Source organism: Arachis hypogaea, chromosome 10 (genome assembly GCF_003086295.3).
Source record: "Arachis hypogaea cultivar Tifrunner chromosome 10, arahy.Tifrunner.gnm2.J5K5, whole genome shotgun sequence".
Classification (NCBI taxonomy): domain Eukaryota; kingdom Viridiplantae; phylum Streptophyta; class Magnoliopsida; order Fabales; family Fabaceae; genus Arachis; species Arachis hypogaea.
Window position 1 is genome coordinate 1,118,379 of NC_092045.1, and position 19,424 is coordinate 1,137,802.

Consider the following 19,424-nt stretch of genomic DNA (forward strand, 5'->3'; position numbering starts at 1 on the left):
CATTTCTTATTTTTTAATTGTAAAAAATAGTATGTGTTTTTTTTTAATTTATTAGTAGTATTAGACGATCAACATATTTTATGATTTTTAGTTATTAATTAACTATTAATATCTTTAATAGTTTCAGATTATATCTAATAATATAAAATTATATATTTTTTTAAATAATTAAATAGTAATTAAATTTTAATAAAAATACTAATCTCTGACATTTTGTAGGTTGATCAACCCATATTTTTTTACATCATTTTAGCCACCCATTTTAATAAATCTCACTAATTAAAGAATCATTTAGTATATACAGTAGCGTTAATAAAAAGATAATTTAGATTTATTTTATTTAATATTTATTAATCGTTTTATGTCTACGCGTGGGTGCATGTGTTTATAATATATAATAACATTCTTTTTATTTTTATCATAAAAAAGCAGATACTGCTACACATTTTTCCTTAATTTTTAACTCCAAAATAATTGACTGTGCTTGCAATATATTTATGAGAAAGTCTAGGGACAGCACTTTTATTAAAATTTGGCCAACACTTAATCAGTAAAAAAAAAATAAATAATTTTACATTATTAAATGAAATCTTACGCCACTGAAAATATCAATAATAACTAATTGATGATTACAAATTACAAACTTTCTGTCTCTAGCAGTCTGTATTTATATATATTAAACATGACTAGCTACAACGTTTAGTCAAAAAGATTTGTGAGCATTTTCAAACCAATCCAAATTTTCTCTCCCAAGTGACAAGTCCATAGAGTCTGATTTGATTGTGTTAGAGAGAGATTGATAGATAGATATCTCTTGTTCTAATTCTCATGCTTCAAACTAAGCATTATTTTCATGAGATGGAAACCATTGCAACCAAATCAGTAACCAAAGGTAGAAGCAATAATAAACTCTCCAAGACAATCCACAAGCTCACTACTCTCAATTTTGCTTCAAACAATGCTCTTTTCTTCCTCACTACTCATGAAACCAAAGCACATCATCATCAAGCTAAGAACAAAAATGAAGAATTCAAAGCAAGAACAAGAAGAAGAGCTGTTATGGAGGCTCTTATTGCAAGGCTCTTTGCTGGTGTCACCACCATTAAAGCTTCCTATGCAGAGCTGCAAATGGCTCAGCAACCTTACAACAATGAAGCAATTCAGAAAGCTGATCAAGCTGTTGTTGATGAACTCATTTCCATCTCTGAGTTGAAGAAAAGGTACTTGAAGAAAGAACTTAACATTTCATCACCACAAGTCACTCTCATGCTTGCAGAGGTTCAAGAACAACAAAGCCTAATGAAGACCTTTGGAATCACCATTCAAAAGCTCCAATCTTTGGTTGATACCAAAGATTCTGAAATCTCATCACTGAAGAAACAGCTTCATGAGTGCACTGCATTCAACAAATCACTTGAGAAGAAGCTACACTCAAGTGCTTCATTATCAAAGTTCGAGAATCTTCATCTCTCAGCACTTAACACAACACACTTCATCCATTCTCTTCAACATACCCTAAGCTCAATGAAGAGCTTCACCAAGTTGATGATCAAAGAAATGGAATCATCCAATTGGGATTTAGAACTAGCAGCCAAATGTATCCAACCAGATGCAGTTTTTATCAAACAAAACCATCAATGCTACGCATTTGAATCTTTTGTAAACATGACAATGTTTGAAGGCTTCAATATTCCAAGTGAACCACTTGAGAAACACCATAACAGAAACCTTTACTTGGAAAACTTCAAGAGGCACAAATCTCTGAACACAAAACACTACTTATCAGCACACGATCCAAACTCATCGTTTGCCAGATTCTTGAAATCCAAGTACCTTCATGTGGTTCATGAAAAAATGGAGTGTTCCTTCTTTGGAAACCTTAACCATAGGAAGCTACTCAAACTCAACAATGGTGGTGTCCCAGATTCAGCTTTCTTCGTTGCTTTTGCGGAGATGGCAAAGCGTGTGTGGTGTTTGCACTGTTTGGCACTTTCTTTAGATGAAGATGTCAGAATTTTTCAGGTGAAGAAGAACACTAGATTCTCTGAGGCCTACATGGAATGTGAAGCAGAACAAGTAGTTTCAACCTCCTCAGAGGAAGTTACTGATTCCGATTCCGGCGAGCTTCGGGTGGGTTTCACGGTGGTTCCAGGTTTTATGATTGGAAAAAGTGTTATACAGAGCCAGGTTTACCTTTCTCCAGTGAGTTAGAATGCATATATTTGGTCTCAAAAGTCAAATTTCGTTTCTTTTTCTTTTACTTTCTTAAAAATTTGTTTATGGTATGGTGCCATTACTTTGTAGCTTAAATGATTAGCAATATCAAGTGTATATTGTAATGAGTAATGAGTAATGTTTGGCAAGCTTTTGTTCTAGTACATACCACTCAAGTCTCTTTAGATTACTATTCTGATTTTGATATATGCCAGAGAAAGTTTGAATTGAGTAAATCCTAGTGCTAAAACTATTGCTTATGCCAAAATAATGATTAAGCGGTTGGCGCCAAATAGAGGGGACATGATCATGATGGTGGCTAGGTGGTTGGGAAGGGAAGGTACATGGATTTATAAGAATGTTGCAGTTTGAGAGAATATTTTGATGATTGTTTTACTATCAATAATTAGTACAGCAATGTTAATTAGTGCATTAGGATTAGATTAAACCAAAGATAAGATAAAACAGTGGTCTCACATATGAGTGAGGGTAGTTACTAGTTAGGTTGTTGGCTTTGTAGACAAAGACAAGTACCAATGTTTGGAAATGTCACATTCTTTTTTCAGGTGATGGGTTATAACTTGGAGGTTCTGATGTTTCTGACTATAGTTCACGGGATTGCTATCTAACATGCATTATTAGGACAAGTACTGCTATAACCTTTAGCTAATGTCTTTGTACAATCACAAGACCGAATCAACAATTTTTCTCATCTCATGTAATTCACAGGAAATAATAAACCACAACAACTTTTCTATGTTTGAACATAGGAATATTGTAGCTAATTAATTAACAAGAAGGTTTATGCTTAAAACCTTTCCTAGAACAGGTAAAGTGTATCTAACAATTCATAATTATTTCCGAATTACCATTATTACCATAGTCAATTAACATCTTTGCTTAATGCTTACCCTCTAGTAAAGTTCAACTCCATGTGACAATCTGTTAGCTTGCAGTTTCTATTTGGGTTATAAAAGAGGTAGATAGAGATTCAAGTTGTTTATAATAAAGTGGCTTGCAATAAGAAGTTGACTGTTAGTTTGGAAAACATTGCCCCTTATGAGAAATAATTGATCCTACTCTCTCCAAACAAATGATGGCATGCACATGGACAGAGTATAGAGACAAAGAAGGTTTGTACTTTGTAATCATAATGTATTTAAGACTCCATTGAAACCTTGAATTTATTTAATTATATATCTTTGCAATGGAAAAGTATAGAAAACAATGAGAATATTATACAATGTGAACAGTGAACGATGAATACGTCAGATGTTCAATTCAATAGGTATGCAGATAATTATATTGATTATTGTTAATTGGATGGTTATCTTAAAGTTATAGGTTAGGAGATAATTTGAGGATTTGGTCAATTCTAAAACATATTGTTCACATTGTTTAGAAAAGTCATTATCTATCTAACAAAACAAAACAGTTTTACGATGACATAGTAAATAACTGAGAAACAGTCCTACATGTGAGTTTTATTTTGGTGATTTCTCAACTAGGTAACCAAACCCCTAGTAAATATCTCTCTGACTCTGTGGGCTACTTATCATGGAAAGCAGAGAACACCCATTTTAGCATTTTCTTCAATGTGCTGCCATAGCTTTCATTTCGAATGATTGATAACAACTATTGTGACTGTGAGCAAGTAGAAGCACCTATGCAAAAATAAGGTTTATGCTCTATCCAAATTACCAAACAACTTAGTTCGATTCACCTATGCAAAAATCTCCCTATGGCTTTTCTTTCCTTATTAAAAGGTGTCATTAAAATGGCCCATGCAGGTTTCGAACCTGCGACCTTCGCGTTATTAGCACGACGCTCTAACCAACTGAGCTAATAGGCCAACTGTTCTATATCTGTCAATATTATTATTCTGTTTGATGTAGACAGTTTTTTTAAAAATCATGTTATCAATTTGGAGTAAAAAATTATTTATTTTATACTTTAAAGGTATACATAAATTTGTTTCAAATTAATACGTAATAATGATATCCTAATATTTTAGCCCCTAAATTACCAAAAATATTTATACTTATATTTTTTATAATTTAAATTTAATATCTTTTATAATTAGCCACAAAGTCATCAATTCTAAGAAATAAAATAACGAAAAGTTCTGCATTCAAATTATTTATCTAATCAAGTCCAATCAAATTATTATAATATATTTTTTGTTTACGCGCTTTTTCTCATATATCATTGTTGTTATTGCCTTTTTTTATTCTCCTCTTTTTTTCTTATCATTCTTTTTAGTTATTGTTACCGTTGTCACCACCACCACCTCTTCTTCTTCTTCTTCCTCCTTCATTTTTTATTTGAATTTATTTTCCTCCTCTTTCATCATCATTATCATCATCGTTATCGTTATTGTCATTGTTGCTGCTACTGTCTCTTCTTATTCTCCTCCTTTCTTGTCATATTTCTCTTTTGTTATCGTTGTCGTCATCGTCACCACCACCACCAACTCCTCCTCTTCAGTGACGGACCCAGAAAATTTATGTTCGGGAGACAAAAATGATACACATTATTATCAAAAAGATATATTAATTTAAATTTAAAAATATAAAAATGCACATTAATTATTCGAATAAAAAAAACCAAAAATTACATTAGCCGCTAACTTTTTTCGCTTCAATTTTAAGAACTTCTTTTTATTAGAAAAGACTAATGGAATGACTTCAGATTCTAGTGGTAGCTTTCTTTTGAAATATTTTTTCATTATTATTTCTAAAAATAAAAAATATATATTTAAAACTAGTATATTGATCAATTGACTTTAAAAATTTATATGTAACATAATTACATATAATAGAATAGAACGAAAGATAAACAAATAAATAATAAGGATCACTAAATTGAGAATAAAATAAAATATATAAATTCATGAAGAGAATAAAAAAATAGATTAATCCCTAAACTATAATTGTTTAAATTAAAATTTGTAATTGAAAATATAAAAAAGAGAAACAATGAAATTGAAAAATAAATAGAGTCATAGAGAGTTATATAAAACAAAATAAAGAATTTAAAATTTACCTTTTGATGAAGAAAAAATGACCACTATATAAGGAATAGAAAAGAAGGTTGCAAATATGAAACTAAGAAGAGGGTTTAAAAGAATAAATGAGTGACGACTAGGATTTGAGAATAGAAGAAGACTAAATTTGATTAGGTTAACTAATAGTCAAAATGATAGAAAGATAAAATGAGTTTGGAGTTTTTAACAACTGGACTTTATTTATTTGTAGTGGGGTCATTTAAAATTTAAAATGGGAGCATATTATATATATATATATATAATTTTTTTTGTTGAAAAATATGAAATGAGAGTGGGGGCAAGTGCCCCCTCACTACTATGCATGGGTCTGTGCGTGCTCCTCTTCCTCCTCCTTTCTTTTTCATTTGAATTTATTCCCCTTCTTTCTTTTTCTCCTCCTCCATCATCGTCATCATTATCGTCGTCAATGTCGTTTTCTTTTTATACATAAGTTACCGTGTTTCTTTTCCTCCTTCATTCTCTTTTAAAATTTTGCACATAGAAGATTTCGATCTAATAAGTATGCATTTAAGTCTAATTGAGAAACAATGCTTTTAAAAGAAGTAAGAGCAACAGAAAAAAAAAAAGAATAAGAAGCAAAAATACAAATTAAAAAGATAGAGTAAACTACCATTTTTACCCACGAAAGTTGAAAACGCTGACATATCTATCTATAGAAAAAGAAAATTACCATTTGTATCCATAAAAAATAATTTTTACAAGCAAAATTATCCAAACCCTAAAAAATTAAATAAAATCCCTAAACTACCCCTCTCTCCACCACTACCACTATCATCTCCTCCCCCCTCCTCTCTCTCTCTCAATCTCGATGGAGGCGGTGTGGGTGCCATGACCATCGGAGTCCCTGGGAGAACTGTACTCAAAGGTGTCATTAATCTTTCGGTTGCACAAGGCGGCGGGAAAGTTCCTTCCAGCGACGCAGCTGCCCTTCCCGTTGGGAGGAACAGGGCCGAGGTCGTGGTCATTGAAACTCTCTCTATCAGGACAGATACCGGTGTCAATGACTCCAATGACGAGATCTGAACCGAAATCCATCTCCTTGAGGAGGCCGACCCTGTCGGCAGTTTTGAGACCCAAGAACTGCGGCGAGCAGGTAGTGTGGAGTTGGCGGACCTGCTCCGGGATCACTACGATGACGTGGGACAGGGATTTCATCTTCTGGGCCTCTAAAGGTGAGAACTTTGCTGAGAAACCGTGAAAGATAGTGTCGTAAGTGTGAAGGACGGCGGCGAAGGCGGTGGTGGTGGTGGTTTCAGCTGCAGTGGCATGTTTGATAATAGAAGTGAGAGAGGATTCATTCCAGTGCTTGTGGGTTGGGAAGATGGAGGACTTGGCTTTATGGTGGACTTGCATTATAAAGATGCTCTTCTTCTCTGGGGAAGCGGCAACAAGTGTTGCTGTGACTGTGAGGATGAAAGAGAGGAGGGTGTGGCAAGGAGTCATTGGAGTAGCGGTGGGGACTGAGTGGGAAGTAAAGGTGAGAGTGTGTTAGAAAGGAAAAGAGGGGTGGTGGTTGGGTGAAGAGGGTGGTGGTGGAATTTGAGATTAGAAAGGGAAAGAGGGGTGGTGGCTGGGTGAAGAGGGTTAGGGTTAGAAAGGTGATTGGGTGAAGGAGGTGGTGTGGTGGTGAAGATAAGGATAATTTAGGAATTTTAAGTTATTTTTTAGTGTTTGGATAGTTTTATTATGCGAAATTCATATTTCATGGGTACAAATGGTAATTTCCTTTTTCTATGGGTAGATATGTCAGCGTCTTCAACTTTCGTTGGTAGAAATGGTAGTTTACTCAAAAAGATATTTCTATATTTTTATAGCAACACTTCGGTGTCAAAATTAAGATATTTCGATATTTTTTGTTCCTGATAAGAATTCAAACCAATAAGTGTAAACTTACATTCATTCAACTAAAAAAGTTTCTAACATAGTATAAACATATTCATTCAAGTGATTTCGGTCTTATCTTATGATCTTTTAATATGTAATTTACTTTTTACATTCATTTAATTATATAAGATTGTAATACATGTTCATTCAAGTCTAATACGAGAAACAATACTCATATAAAAAAATAAGAATAACAATTCAAAAGAATAACTCCTCTCCCTCTTCTTCCTCCTCCTCTTATTTCTTGTTATCTTGATTATCATTATTAGTTAGCAAGATTAGAACATTAAATTAAAATATTCATTCTCATTATCTTTTGTTAGTAAGTAGAAGAAGAAAAGAAGCTCTCATTGAAGCATAAGAAGACATTTTTGTGTTTGTAATAAAATTTTAGTGTCAAAATTAAGAAGTTTTTTTTTGTTTTTTTAGCAACATTTCAATGTCAAAATTAAAAAATTTTTGGTGTTTTTTATTTTTGGTAAGAATTCAATCGAATAAATATAAAGTTACATTCATTCAACTAAATAAAATTGCAATATAGTATAAATATGTTCATTCAAATAATTTCGGTGCTATGTTGTGATCTTAACAATTCAAAACTACTACTACTCCTCCTCCTCCTCATCATCATCATTATCATCACTATCATCATTAGCATCATCATCATCATAAGAAGCACAAAAAATACAGCATTAAAGAAGCTGTGTTTTTCTAGTTAAATTTCGGTATCAAAATTAAAAAATTTCAGTGTTATTGTTAAGATATTTTGATTTTATTTTTTAATAAATTTTTTATAATTCAAAATTTATCATCTTCTTCTTCTTCGTTATCATCATCTTTTTCTTTTCTTGTCTTATATTCTCATAATTTTTTTATTTTACCTTTTTAATAAGAAAAAAATAAAAAAAATAGAAGGAAAAAAATCAAATAAAGAAAAAGATAATATATATATATATATATATATATATATATATATATATATAATGCTGCAAAAAATTATCAGAAAAATTAAAAGAAAAAGAAAAAAATGTAGCAACTGCATGCAGAGAAGAAGAAAGAACGCAAAGAAAAAGAAAGAATGCGAAAAAGAGAAAGCGCACGATGTCGCTGGAAGTTGGAACGTGTTTATACACTCTCACTAATAAAATTAACTTTTGTTAGATTTAACCCAATTTAATTGTAAAAAAAAACTTAAATATATACTAAGACCGATAAAATAAATAATAAAATACTCATGGGATCAAGATAAATAATTACTGAAGTGGTACACTAAAAAATGATGTTGTTATTTATTTATTTATTTGTTTTTGAATTGTGAGCATATCATATAAACTATAAAAAAAATTAAGTGTATTTATACATTTGTGTTTCAATAATTTTTAATCATTAATTTTAATTATAAAAATATGTATAATATATAACAAAGATCAATAATTTAAAATTACTAAAATACCAGTAGATTAGTATACTTAAAACCTTTCTTTACAAACGATAATTTATTGATTGATGATAGGGAAAAACTACTAGAAGTATTGTCGTTTGAAATGAATAAAAAAAGAGAGAAAAAATAAAGCAGCAAACTCGCATGGTCTACAGTTCTCTCTTGAGTAAATATTCATAGTCGTCCCTGAGATTTGCGTAAATACTCAATATAATCCTCAAGATCCCGATTTTTTCATTTTAGTCCTCTAGATAGAGTTCCGAGCATTCAAAGTGGTCCCTGGGCATATTTCTGGTAATGAGTCATCACCAGAGTGCTGACGTGGCCTCTGTCTGCCACGCTGGAGGGGTCCAACGGCTATCTGAGCTGGCCAATTTTCAATTTGTACCCATGTTGGTCTCTTCCTTTATATCTAACCCTAAATCCCCAAATTTTTGTAAACTTCATCTCTTCTTCTTGTTCATCACACTCTCCTCATTCTACAGCAATCAATTTTCATTGCCAAATTGGAGAATGTGGTGAACGGCAGTGAAACTTTGATGGCAAGAATGTCTGATAAGGATGGCATTGATTCTATGATGTTGGGTTGGTCGTTTGATGAAGTAGACGAAGATATAGTTGATTCCCAGATGGAAAGAGCACGCTAATTTGAAACAGTTACAGATCGAGGGTTACAGGATACAACATTTTTAGATTGGGTGGGACATTCTTCCTACCACAACATCACCAAAATATCACTGGATCGTTGCAGGAGTTGTTGTATGTTTCCTTCACTTGAACAGTTGCCCTCTTTGAAGCACCTATCAATTTTATATTTTGAAAGTCTGGCAATTGTGGGTACTGAGTTTTACTTTTACTAGAACGGTGAATCTTGTTTGGAGACACCACCATTCCCAATACTTAAAACTCTTTCGATTCACTCAATGTGGCGCTGGAAGGAGTGGTATTCATTAGAGTTCAATGTATTTCCTTGACTTAGGGAGCTTACCATAAGGAAGTGTCCGATGTTGAGAGGAGATTCGCCAAATCAACTTACATCTTTACAATCACTTAAGATTGAGGAGTGCGATGAGCTGAGTTGTTGTGTTTTAAAGGCTCCTGAGATTACCAATCTTTCAATTTCAGAAAAGTATCTAGTGGGATCCGTAGTGGAGGCCATTACGAACACGCAATTGAGTTGCCTCACTTCTTTAAGCATCTCAAATTGTTCCTCCCAGATATCGTTTTCAATGAGTGCTATTTTCCCATCACTACAACAGATGAGGATCGAGGGTTGTAGAGAATTAGAAATCCAAATGGATGGCCAACACCACTCACTTCAGGAACTATACATATGTAGCAGCTGTGATTCACTTGCATCCTACTCCTTGTTGGATTCCTTTCCGAATCTCGTGCATCTTCAAATCAACAACTGTGGAAACATGGAGTTTATTGTAGTGTCACGCTCTCTTTTATGTCTCTGTTTTTTATATATCGACAATTGTGGGATTTTGAAATCTGTGGCAACGCTATGGATGGCAGCACCTCAACTTGAACAACTCTCATTAGTGGCTTGCCCATAGATTGATTTGTTTGATACAGGGCATCCACACCGTAGCCTCAGATTTCTTGAAATCAGCAATATCGAAAAATTGGTGAGCTCTGCAGCATTCATGCATACGAAAATTTGGGAATTTAAGGTTAGATATAAAGGGAGGGATCAACATGGGTACAAATTAGAAATTGGCCAGTTCAGATAGTCGTTGGACCACTCCAGCGTGGTAAACAGAGGCCACGTCAGCACTCCAATGATGACTCATCACTAGAAATATGCCCATGAACCATTTTGAGTGCTCGGAACTTTATCTGGAGGACTAAAATAGGAAAATCGGGATCTTGAAATTTACATTGAATATTTACGCGAATCTCAAGGACGACTATGGGTATTTACTCGTTTTCTCTTCCATCATGTTAAGTACTTCAATTTTTTTAGAAAAAAAATTTAAATATTCTCTCTGCAAATTATGATTCACGTATTGGTATATTAATTGAATAATAATTATTTAATATTTATAACAAAATCATTTATCTACGGTATAAATATTAAAAAATTATTAATTTTTTAATTTATTTATGAACAATATATATTAATTATAATTGCTAATTAAATTATTTTATATTAAATTATTTATATAACAATAAACTTATTTATAATTTATTATCATTATTAAATTATCATTTTTTTAAATTTGTTATATTTATTTTTTTTAATAGATATACTATAGAAATAATAATGATATACTATAGAAAAGTATATGTATCTTATCTGGAAGGTTCTATATCTATAATGTTCGATATAATACTAAATAGAAATTCAATCCATTATAAATAGAAAAAATATATATAAGATCTAAACAAAAAAGTCTTTTTTCAACCCCTACTTTGTTTGGTTATGGAATCTAACATAAATAATATGGATAATTATAGTATGCAGATGTTTCTTTACAGATATTCTCCTGGAACGAATGTCATGCAGGCACGTGGATTTATGCTGGTAGTGAGGGAGCAGCTTGCAGAGGTTGCTGCAGGGGGTATGCCATGGCTGGATGTTGACCAAGAGGCAAGCCGAGCTGAGAGTGACTTGACAAGTTAATGGGCTCATATTTGGCCCGTTAAGGGATGCCTACTGGACACTTTTGTTGGACCAGTAAATGAATCTTTCAATGCTTGTATTTTATGTATGATTTTGGCAATCCAAAAAAGAACATGGAGAGTTGGAATCTGATTCCTGAGAACATATGTATATCCAACCATTTTTATTAACCCTATTTTTTAATTTATTATCTCAAATTGATGTGTACTTAATAATTGTTGTTATGACCCAAGGTAATTCAGAGCGACGGAGGACGGCGACGAGACGACAGACGGCGGCAAAAGCACTACTCAGCAGAGGTACATCCAGATGAGGGACTTGGAGATCGAGAAAGGAGCTGCCATTGGTGAATGTGGAAAGGGGTTCGAGACTTCAAGCACGGCGACGACCAGACGACGACAGAAGCAACTGACCGCGACGGCAGTGGAAGTGTGGCTGAGAAGACAAAGAAAAGACGACAGGCAACGAGCTCAAGAAATAAGACGCTCGTGGTCACGGGTGGCGAGCAGAACGGTGGGCGATGCTTCAGCGAGAAGGTCCAACAGTTCAGAGAAATAGCGTCGTATTCTCCTTGGCAAACGCAGTCGGAAACAGACCCGATTGGAGAGAGAACCAACAAAAGCGAGCAGTGAAGATGTCGCCAGCAATGGGCAAGGATCTGCGACTGCTGCACCACCCAATTGTAACGTGTGTATCCACTCCAACCAAAATGCCTCAATCAACCGACTCTATAGCTGTAGCGAACAAGATCCTCCGGCGGCTGAGTCTAATCAGTATAGTGTTGGCCTGGGGGCGTTCTTCATAAGGATTTGGATACCGTAATGGGCCAAATGTTTTAATGGGTCATTGGACCTATACGCCAATGGCTGATGTGTTTGTATTTTATTGTAGAGAAGCTTGACCCAATGGGGTTGATATTGTGGTAGTATTTGAAGAGTCATGTATTCAATGATGGGTTTAAAATTTAAAAACTTATTTTCATTTTTATAATTATAAATTTAATATAACATGTTTTTAAATTATTAATATTAAATGCTAACTTTATAATCTTAGAAAATAGTTTTGGAAACTACTTTCTTAAAAGCTTACCAAAAAAAATCTTTGCAAGCTATATATAAATTTTGGATATTAATTTTTCCATCCTTGTGTTTCAACTTTCAATCTTTAAATATTTTTATAACTTAAATTAAATGTTATATAAATTTTGCTATTTTAAAATGAATTTTTTAAATCATTTCATTTTTTAAAATCAATATAAACTGTTCTAAACCAGATAAATATAAAAGGAATTAGAAAGTATTAAAAAAATAAATTAACATGAAGACAATGTAAATTTTTATTTGAGGTTCCATTGCTATCGTTGATTGTTTTTTTTTTTTTTTTGGTCGATGGATTGGACAACCCCCAATCCTAGGTACCCCAGTGGATTGGACAACCCCCAATCCTAGGTACACAATACACACCCACACATACCTCATATACTTATCAATTTTTCTTCTCGGTTGCAGCTGATAGGACTCGAACCCGAGACCTTTGAGATGAGGAAGGGGCGGAATGCCGTGTGAGCTACGGCGTTGATTGTTGAACATGAACTACTTCTCTCTCTTTTTTTTTTCTATTAACAAATCCAAATATTTGAAGTCCAATTCATTATTTAAAATACCCAATTCCAATACTGCCACAGTCCAGTCTAAAAGCCCACCAACTCACACTAGCAACGGACAGCTTTGGCTTAGCCACAGCTACCATCACACCAGACAAGCTCTGGCATCAATTTCCACTTGTCGATCTGGTAGTGAAACAAAGAAAATATCTGTATATCTATACCAACTTACATCTATATCGTAGAGTGATCCAAATAATATATATAGATATTTCAATTAGGGAGAGATGGTTGAGTGGACTAAAGTGTTGGATTGCTAATCCGTTGTACGAATTTTTGTACCGAGGGTTTGAATCCCTCTCTTTCCGTTTCTGCCTGTGAGTTAGTATTTTTTTCTTTTGAATTTTCTATGTTTGATTTTGATAGTTACCACATCTAAAATTTTTTGTTGTTTTAGCTTATTTTAAAATTTAAAATCAGAGATTTTTGTTATTTTAGTTTATTTTAAAATTTAAAATCAATTTAGTATAAATAAAAATAAGATAAGATAAAAACAAATATAGATAAAATAAAAACAAGCGATTTAATAATCATAAATGTTGAATTGAATAAGTCATTATTATTTTTATTTGAATTAAAAAAAAATCAAAAATACTATTTTATCTAAGTATTTAGATGTAACAGATGTTACATTTAAATATAATTAGTAATTCAGAATATTGGTTCGTTTCCGATATATTAAAATTGCATTACAATTTTTTTTTGTTATCAAATAAGCTCTATTAAAAAAAAAAGCTATGATTAAAAAAAATCAAAGAATAAAATATTTTAATTATGTTCACAAATTTAAGTACGTTTTCGCTTTTAACTCTCTTAATAATTTTATATGGATGATTTTAAGGATGAAGAATTCAATACAATCCAATCAATAAATAAATTGATTAGAGAGAATAAATTTAGCTTATAAACACCTAAAAATGACTTAATTTTTTAGAATTTTGTGTATCATCTCTTATAACGACAGAAAAAGAATGTTCGTTTAATCGTGTATCTGTTCTATACTTCTATATAATATATATTATTGCATGCATATAGAAAGGAGGAATATAAATAAATTAGATAGAGTCCCCTGTAAAAGTAGACGCATAAGTAAACCGAAATATTTATATAATTAATCATTAATAAGTCGTCATACATAGAATATACGATGCATGCCCATTATTTATTAGCTATAGCTTTGCTTTGATTTGATGCATGAAGGGATTGTATTATTAAAATGGCTTGCCAAGTGTGGGCGGTGGCAGTGGATCATGGCGATGGCCTGGTCCGGATGGTGGTGGGGTTGGTCCCTTAATTAGAGAGGGCGGTGGCTCTGGATCATGGCGATGGCCTGGTCCGGATGGTGGTGGGGTTGGTCCCTTAACTAGAGAGGGCGGTGGCTCTGGATTATGGCGATGGCCTGGTCCTGATGGTGGTGGGATTGGTCCCTTATTTAGAACAACGAATGCATCTTTATTATTACCCATTCCCTTATTTTCTTGCTCCATAGAAGTAAATAATTTTTGTCGACTTGCTGAGACTCCTTCCCCCACCAACATCAGTAACATTATGAAACAACAAAGTGACTGCATTGTGGCACCTAATTTAGCCATATTACTATTACGACCAAATTTGAGAAAGCTGTGTGTTTATGGTGAAAAACATGATACAACATATAATCTATTTATAGGTGAGAAACAAATGATAGGACAATTAAAATAATAAATACGTACCTAATATTTTATCGGAAATGTTGGTAACCAAAGAAAATCAGCTAAAAACAGCCATAACTTGCCTTATTTAGCATTCATTAATTGTTGTGACAATTAATTAATGCTAAATAAGGCAAGTTCTGGCTGTTTTTTTTTTTGTTTACCTAGCATTACCCATATTTTATAATTAATAATAAGAGGTAATATATTTAAAACATTTTTTATGCAGATGACAATAATTTGGTCTTTTATTGTACATGATGAGTAATAATTTGATTTTAGAGTACTACTATACATACAAGTCTTTTTGGCATACAAGTCATATAAGTCATTTATATAATGCGCGCGTTTTTCCTCTTTATGCTCTTCCTTCTTCTTTTCCTTCTTGTTTGGATTTTTCTTCCTTTTTCTTCGCGTGTTTCATCTTCCTCGTTGTTGCTACAAATTTTTCCTCTTCTCTTTTTATTAATTTTGCAACATTATTTATTTTTTTTCTTCTTTGTTTGATTTTTTTCTCCCAAGAAGAATTATGAGAATATGAAATAAAAAGATGAAGAAGAAGAAGAGAAAAAGGAAGACTTTTAAATTATGCAGAACTTATAAGCATACATACACCGAAAATTCTTAAAAAATACACTCAAATATCTTCGTATTACACCCAAATTTGCTGCAAATACAGAAAAATATTTTCTCTAATGCAGAACTTTTACATTACACTCAATTCAAACCATCAAGGATAAAATATTATTCACCTATAGAATCATAAACTACTAACGAACATATTAATTAGAATTGAACCACACCTCAACCACTTGATTGGATTCAAAATAATAATCGTGATGATGATGATGATGAAAAAGAAGAAGAAGCGGCAGAAGATGAGGAGGGGAGAGAAGAAGAGTTTTGAATTATACAGAACTTATCAGCATACATACACCGAAAATTATTAAAAAATACACCCAAATATCTTTATGTTACACCCAAATATTTTCGTATTACACCCAAATTAGCTACAAATACAGAAAAATATTTTCTCTAATGCAGAACATTTACATTACACTCAATTCAAACCATCAAGGATGAAACATTATTCACATATAAAATCATAGACTACTAACGAAAAAATTGACTAGAATTGAACCACACCTCAACTACCACTTGATTTGATTCAAAATAATAATCAATTTCGTTCTGATTCAATTGACAATCTGAACTTGACTTATTCATCATCTTTAACAACGAGATAAATGATGGAGGAGAAGTGGGAAAAGGAAAGAGGAGAAGAAATTCTAATGAAAAAAAGAAGGAGGAAGAGGAGGAAGAGGAGGAAGAGGAGGAGGAGGTGTTAGTGACGATGATAACGAAGGAAGAGGAGAAGAAGAACGTGCTCACGTAAAAAATATCAGTGACTTGTAAGGACTTGTATTAGGAATCGAGATACTAAGAGATCGCTTCCAAGGTATTCTTGGATTATCACAAAAGAACTATATAAAAAAGATTTTAAGTAGATATGTCATGAAAAGTTGTAGATCAATAGACACACTCGTAACTAAAGGAGACAAGTTCAGTCTCAAGCAATGCCCCAAAATAATCTTGAGAAGACAACAATGCATGATAAACCTTATGCATCAGCACTAGGAAATTTAATGTATGCTCAAGTCTGCACACATCCCGGTATATCATTTACAGTAGGAGTGTTGAGTAGATACTTGAGCAATCCCGGCATAGATCATTGAATAGTTGTTAACGCGTAATGCGTTATCTAAAGAGAACAAAGGATTACATGCTTATTTATTGGAAATCAGAAAAAATTTGGAGATCATTGGGTACTCTGATTCCGATTTCATGGCATATATAGTTGGGAAACTTTGTCACTGAGCTTCGTATAATAGATGACATTGAAAGACCATTAAAGATATTTTGTGACAATAAGTCAACAATACTATATACTCCAACAACAATAAGAAGAGCTTGACAAAATCGAAGCATATAGACATCAATTTCTTAGTTGTCAAGGAGAAAGGTTAAGAAAAACAGATTTCTATAGAACATATAGGAACAGAGTATATGCTAACAGACTCATTACTAAGGAATTGACCCCTAAAGTCTTTCATGAGCACACTGGTCGGATGGGTGTCAATATTTGTGATGCCTTGATTTAGTAGGAGTTTATTTTATGCTATATGTCCTATGAAAGATATTGAATTATTTTATGCAGAATTAAGTTGGTGGTTATTTCATGTTATGTGAAATGTTCATTTTTTAATATTTATTTTGTGTTTGATCTCAATAAAGTTTTAAAGTTGGACCAATTGGAAATAGACATGTAGGAGATCACTTGGTATGTAATTTTCATATTATTCATCCAAATTTAATCTATGTCGTCAAGTATATTAGGATGGTGATTGTCGTGGTTCAGTCATGACATTAATGTGATAAAAGCTGCGGTAGTTCCATATCTAATGTATGAGACAGATCAGATTATTAAAGTAATAAGGGAAATAGCATTTAGATGCGCGCATAAAGTTTATAAGATGTGATTATGTGTCAAGAAAGAATATATGTATAGCCCAAGTGGGAGATTGTTAGGAAATTATTTTAATTTTCTAATTTGTTTGTGGACAATACATATATTAATTATAATCATGAATTATGCTATTTCAAATTAAATGACTTATATAATGGTGATCTTATTTATTGTTATAAATGCTAAATTGAATAAGTCATAATTACTTTTGATTTGGAATTAAATGAGAATAAAATCAGATATTATCTTTTGTTCTTTAGATAATTATCTTTTGGATTTTAGATATATTATCTTTTGGTTTAGGGTTTAGGTCAAGTTCAAGTCACATCCCCTCTACGTTTTCTACGTTTGTCTAAAAATATTTGAAGTGGAGCATATAATGAGATCGAATTTCCTCAATTTAGGTTCAATTTTGAAAAATTCATGCCAACCTTGAAGATGCAATTCAAAGATTGGTACTATATTTAAAATTTTTTCTCTTAAGCATTTTGTATTAAAAATAATTTTATAAAATTCTCTTCTAATTTGACAATTTTAACAAGAAGATAGCCTGAATTTGTACCGATTATAAGTATTTGATTTTATGATGTTATTTCGGTTGGTTGTTACGAGAATGACTCTAATCTATACGTATCTAAGGATTAGAATAGATTAAATATTATTTAAATAATTTAGTTCTAATATTAGTAGTTGATTAAATTAGTTTTAGAGAAATTTAAATTGTTATCTCAATTTATATATTATGACTATTCTTTATGGATATGTTATTTTTAAACTTTTTAATATGATTTTTTTAAGTTTATTTTCTTTTTTGATATATGTATCACCTTTTTTTGTATTTCAGATTAGTAATGCAATTATTAAGAGAAATGTAATTCATCAATAAATTAGAATGATTAAAAGTTCAATTAAGATTAACTAACATATGTTTTGGACACAAGATTGGTTAATTAAGATTAAGGCGTGAAAAAGGAAAAAGAGTCACAATACATGATTTTGCTTTCTTGCTAATATATAAAAATACGTAAAAAAAATTAAAATATCACCATTTAAAAAAATTGTTAATCATAGATATGAAAAGAGATTGGGAAATATGCATGGATATAAAAAAATTATTACTCGATTGTAGAATAAAAAATAATCATATATATAAAAAAATAATCATAACAAAAAAATAATTAGCATATGTGACTTAAATTTTTATATGTACAATTAATATATATATATATATATATATTTAGAATTATTTAACAAAATTAATATATATGTATAGATAAATAAAGAATAAAAATTACACATACGATGACATTAATAATAAAGAATAAAAAAATTATTGAATGATTGTAGACTAAAAAAACATTAATTATAATAAAAAAATTAATTAATATATATGATTTAAATATATTTACATACAATTAATATATATATATATATGTATATATAGAATTATTTAAAACAATAAATATATTCTAAAAATAAAAAAATTATTAACTAAACAATTGATATATATATATATATATATATAGATATATATATAAATACGAAAATTAGTATGATTTATGAATATTATTACGCATATGATGGTATTAATGGAATAACAAAATCGGTATAATTATTGTAGGCTAAAAAAAATTATTTATAATAGAAAAATAAAAAAATATTTAATATATGTGACTTAATATATGTACTTAAATAAGGAAAGATTTAAAATTATTTAAATAAATAAATAAATATATCCTACGAATAAAAAAATTATTGACTAATCGATTAATATATACTGATAGTATAAATAAAAAACCATTAAATAAAAAAGATATAGTATGTTTTCAATTTTGGGAATAAAACGTAAATAATTATAATATAATAATTTGTTTAATTATTAATATTTATAATTGTTATTTTAAATCATAAATTTAGAGAGAAAAAAGTAGATTAACAAAAACGATTAATAACTATATTAGAGTTAATATACATAACATTGATTAAGAAAAACTAAAGGCAATTACTACAATTTAAATTAATTTTAATAAAATAATTTAAAATTATAATTTCAAACTTATCACGTGCATAGTACGAATTATTGAACAATTTATTATCATGTACATGACACAAATTATTAAACAATTTCTCATGTGCTTTTTTTTTTCTAAAATAAATACTATTTTTACTTATAATTATTATTCTTTATCAACTCTTTAGTTTAAATACTAATATTATTTACTAATTTTTTTTATTTTTATTCCTCACATTTATTAAAAATTTCTTTTCAATAATTTAGGTATTAATTGTTGTTATTTAATTAACT

The 19,424-nt window shown here is 31.0% G+C and overlaps 1 protein-coding gene and 1 non-coding gene across 2 annotated transcripts; one reads left to right on the plus strand and one right to left on the minus strand.

Moving 5' to 3' along the window:
• Positions 1-858: 858 nt before the first annotated feature.
• Positions 859-2,211, plus strand: LOC112714423 (protein GRAVITROPIC IN THE LIGHT 1-like). Its single transcript, XM_025766015.2, has one exon. It carries the CDS (start codon positions 859-861, stop codon positions 2,209-2,211), a length of 1,353 nt encoding a protein of 450 aa, XP_025621800.2.
• Positions 2,212-3,992: 1,781 nt separating this feature from the next.
• Positions 3,993-4,066, minus strand: TRNAI-AAU (transfer RNA isoleucine (anticodon AAU)). The gene has a single exon. It is a non-coding gene; the product is annotated as a tRNA-Ile (tRNA).
• Between the last annotated feature and the right edge of the window lie 15,358 nt (positions 4,067-19,424).

Coding starts and splice junctions, on each gene's coding strand:
- LOC112714423 (XM_025766015.2), top strand. CDS start 859: ATGGAAACCATTGCAACCAAATCAGTAACCAAAGGTAGAAGCAATAAT.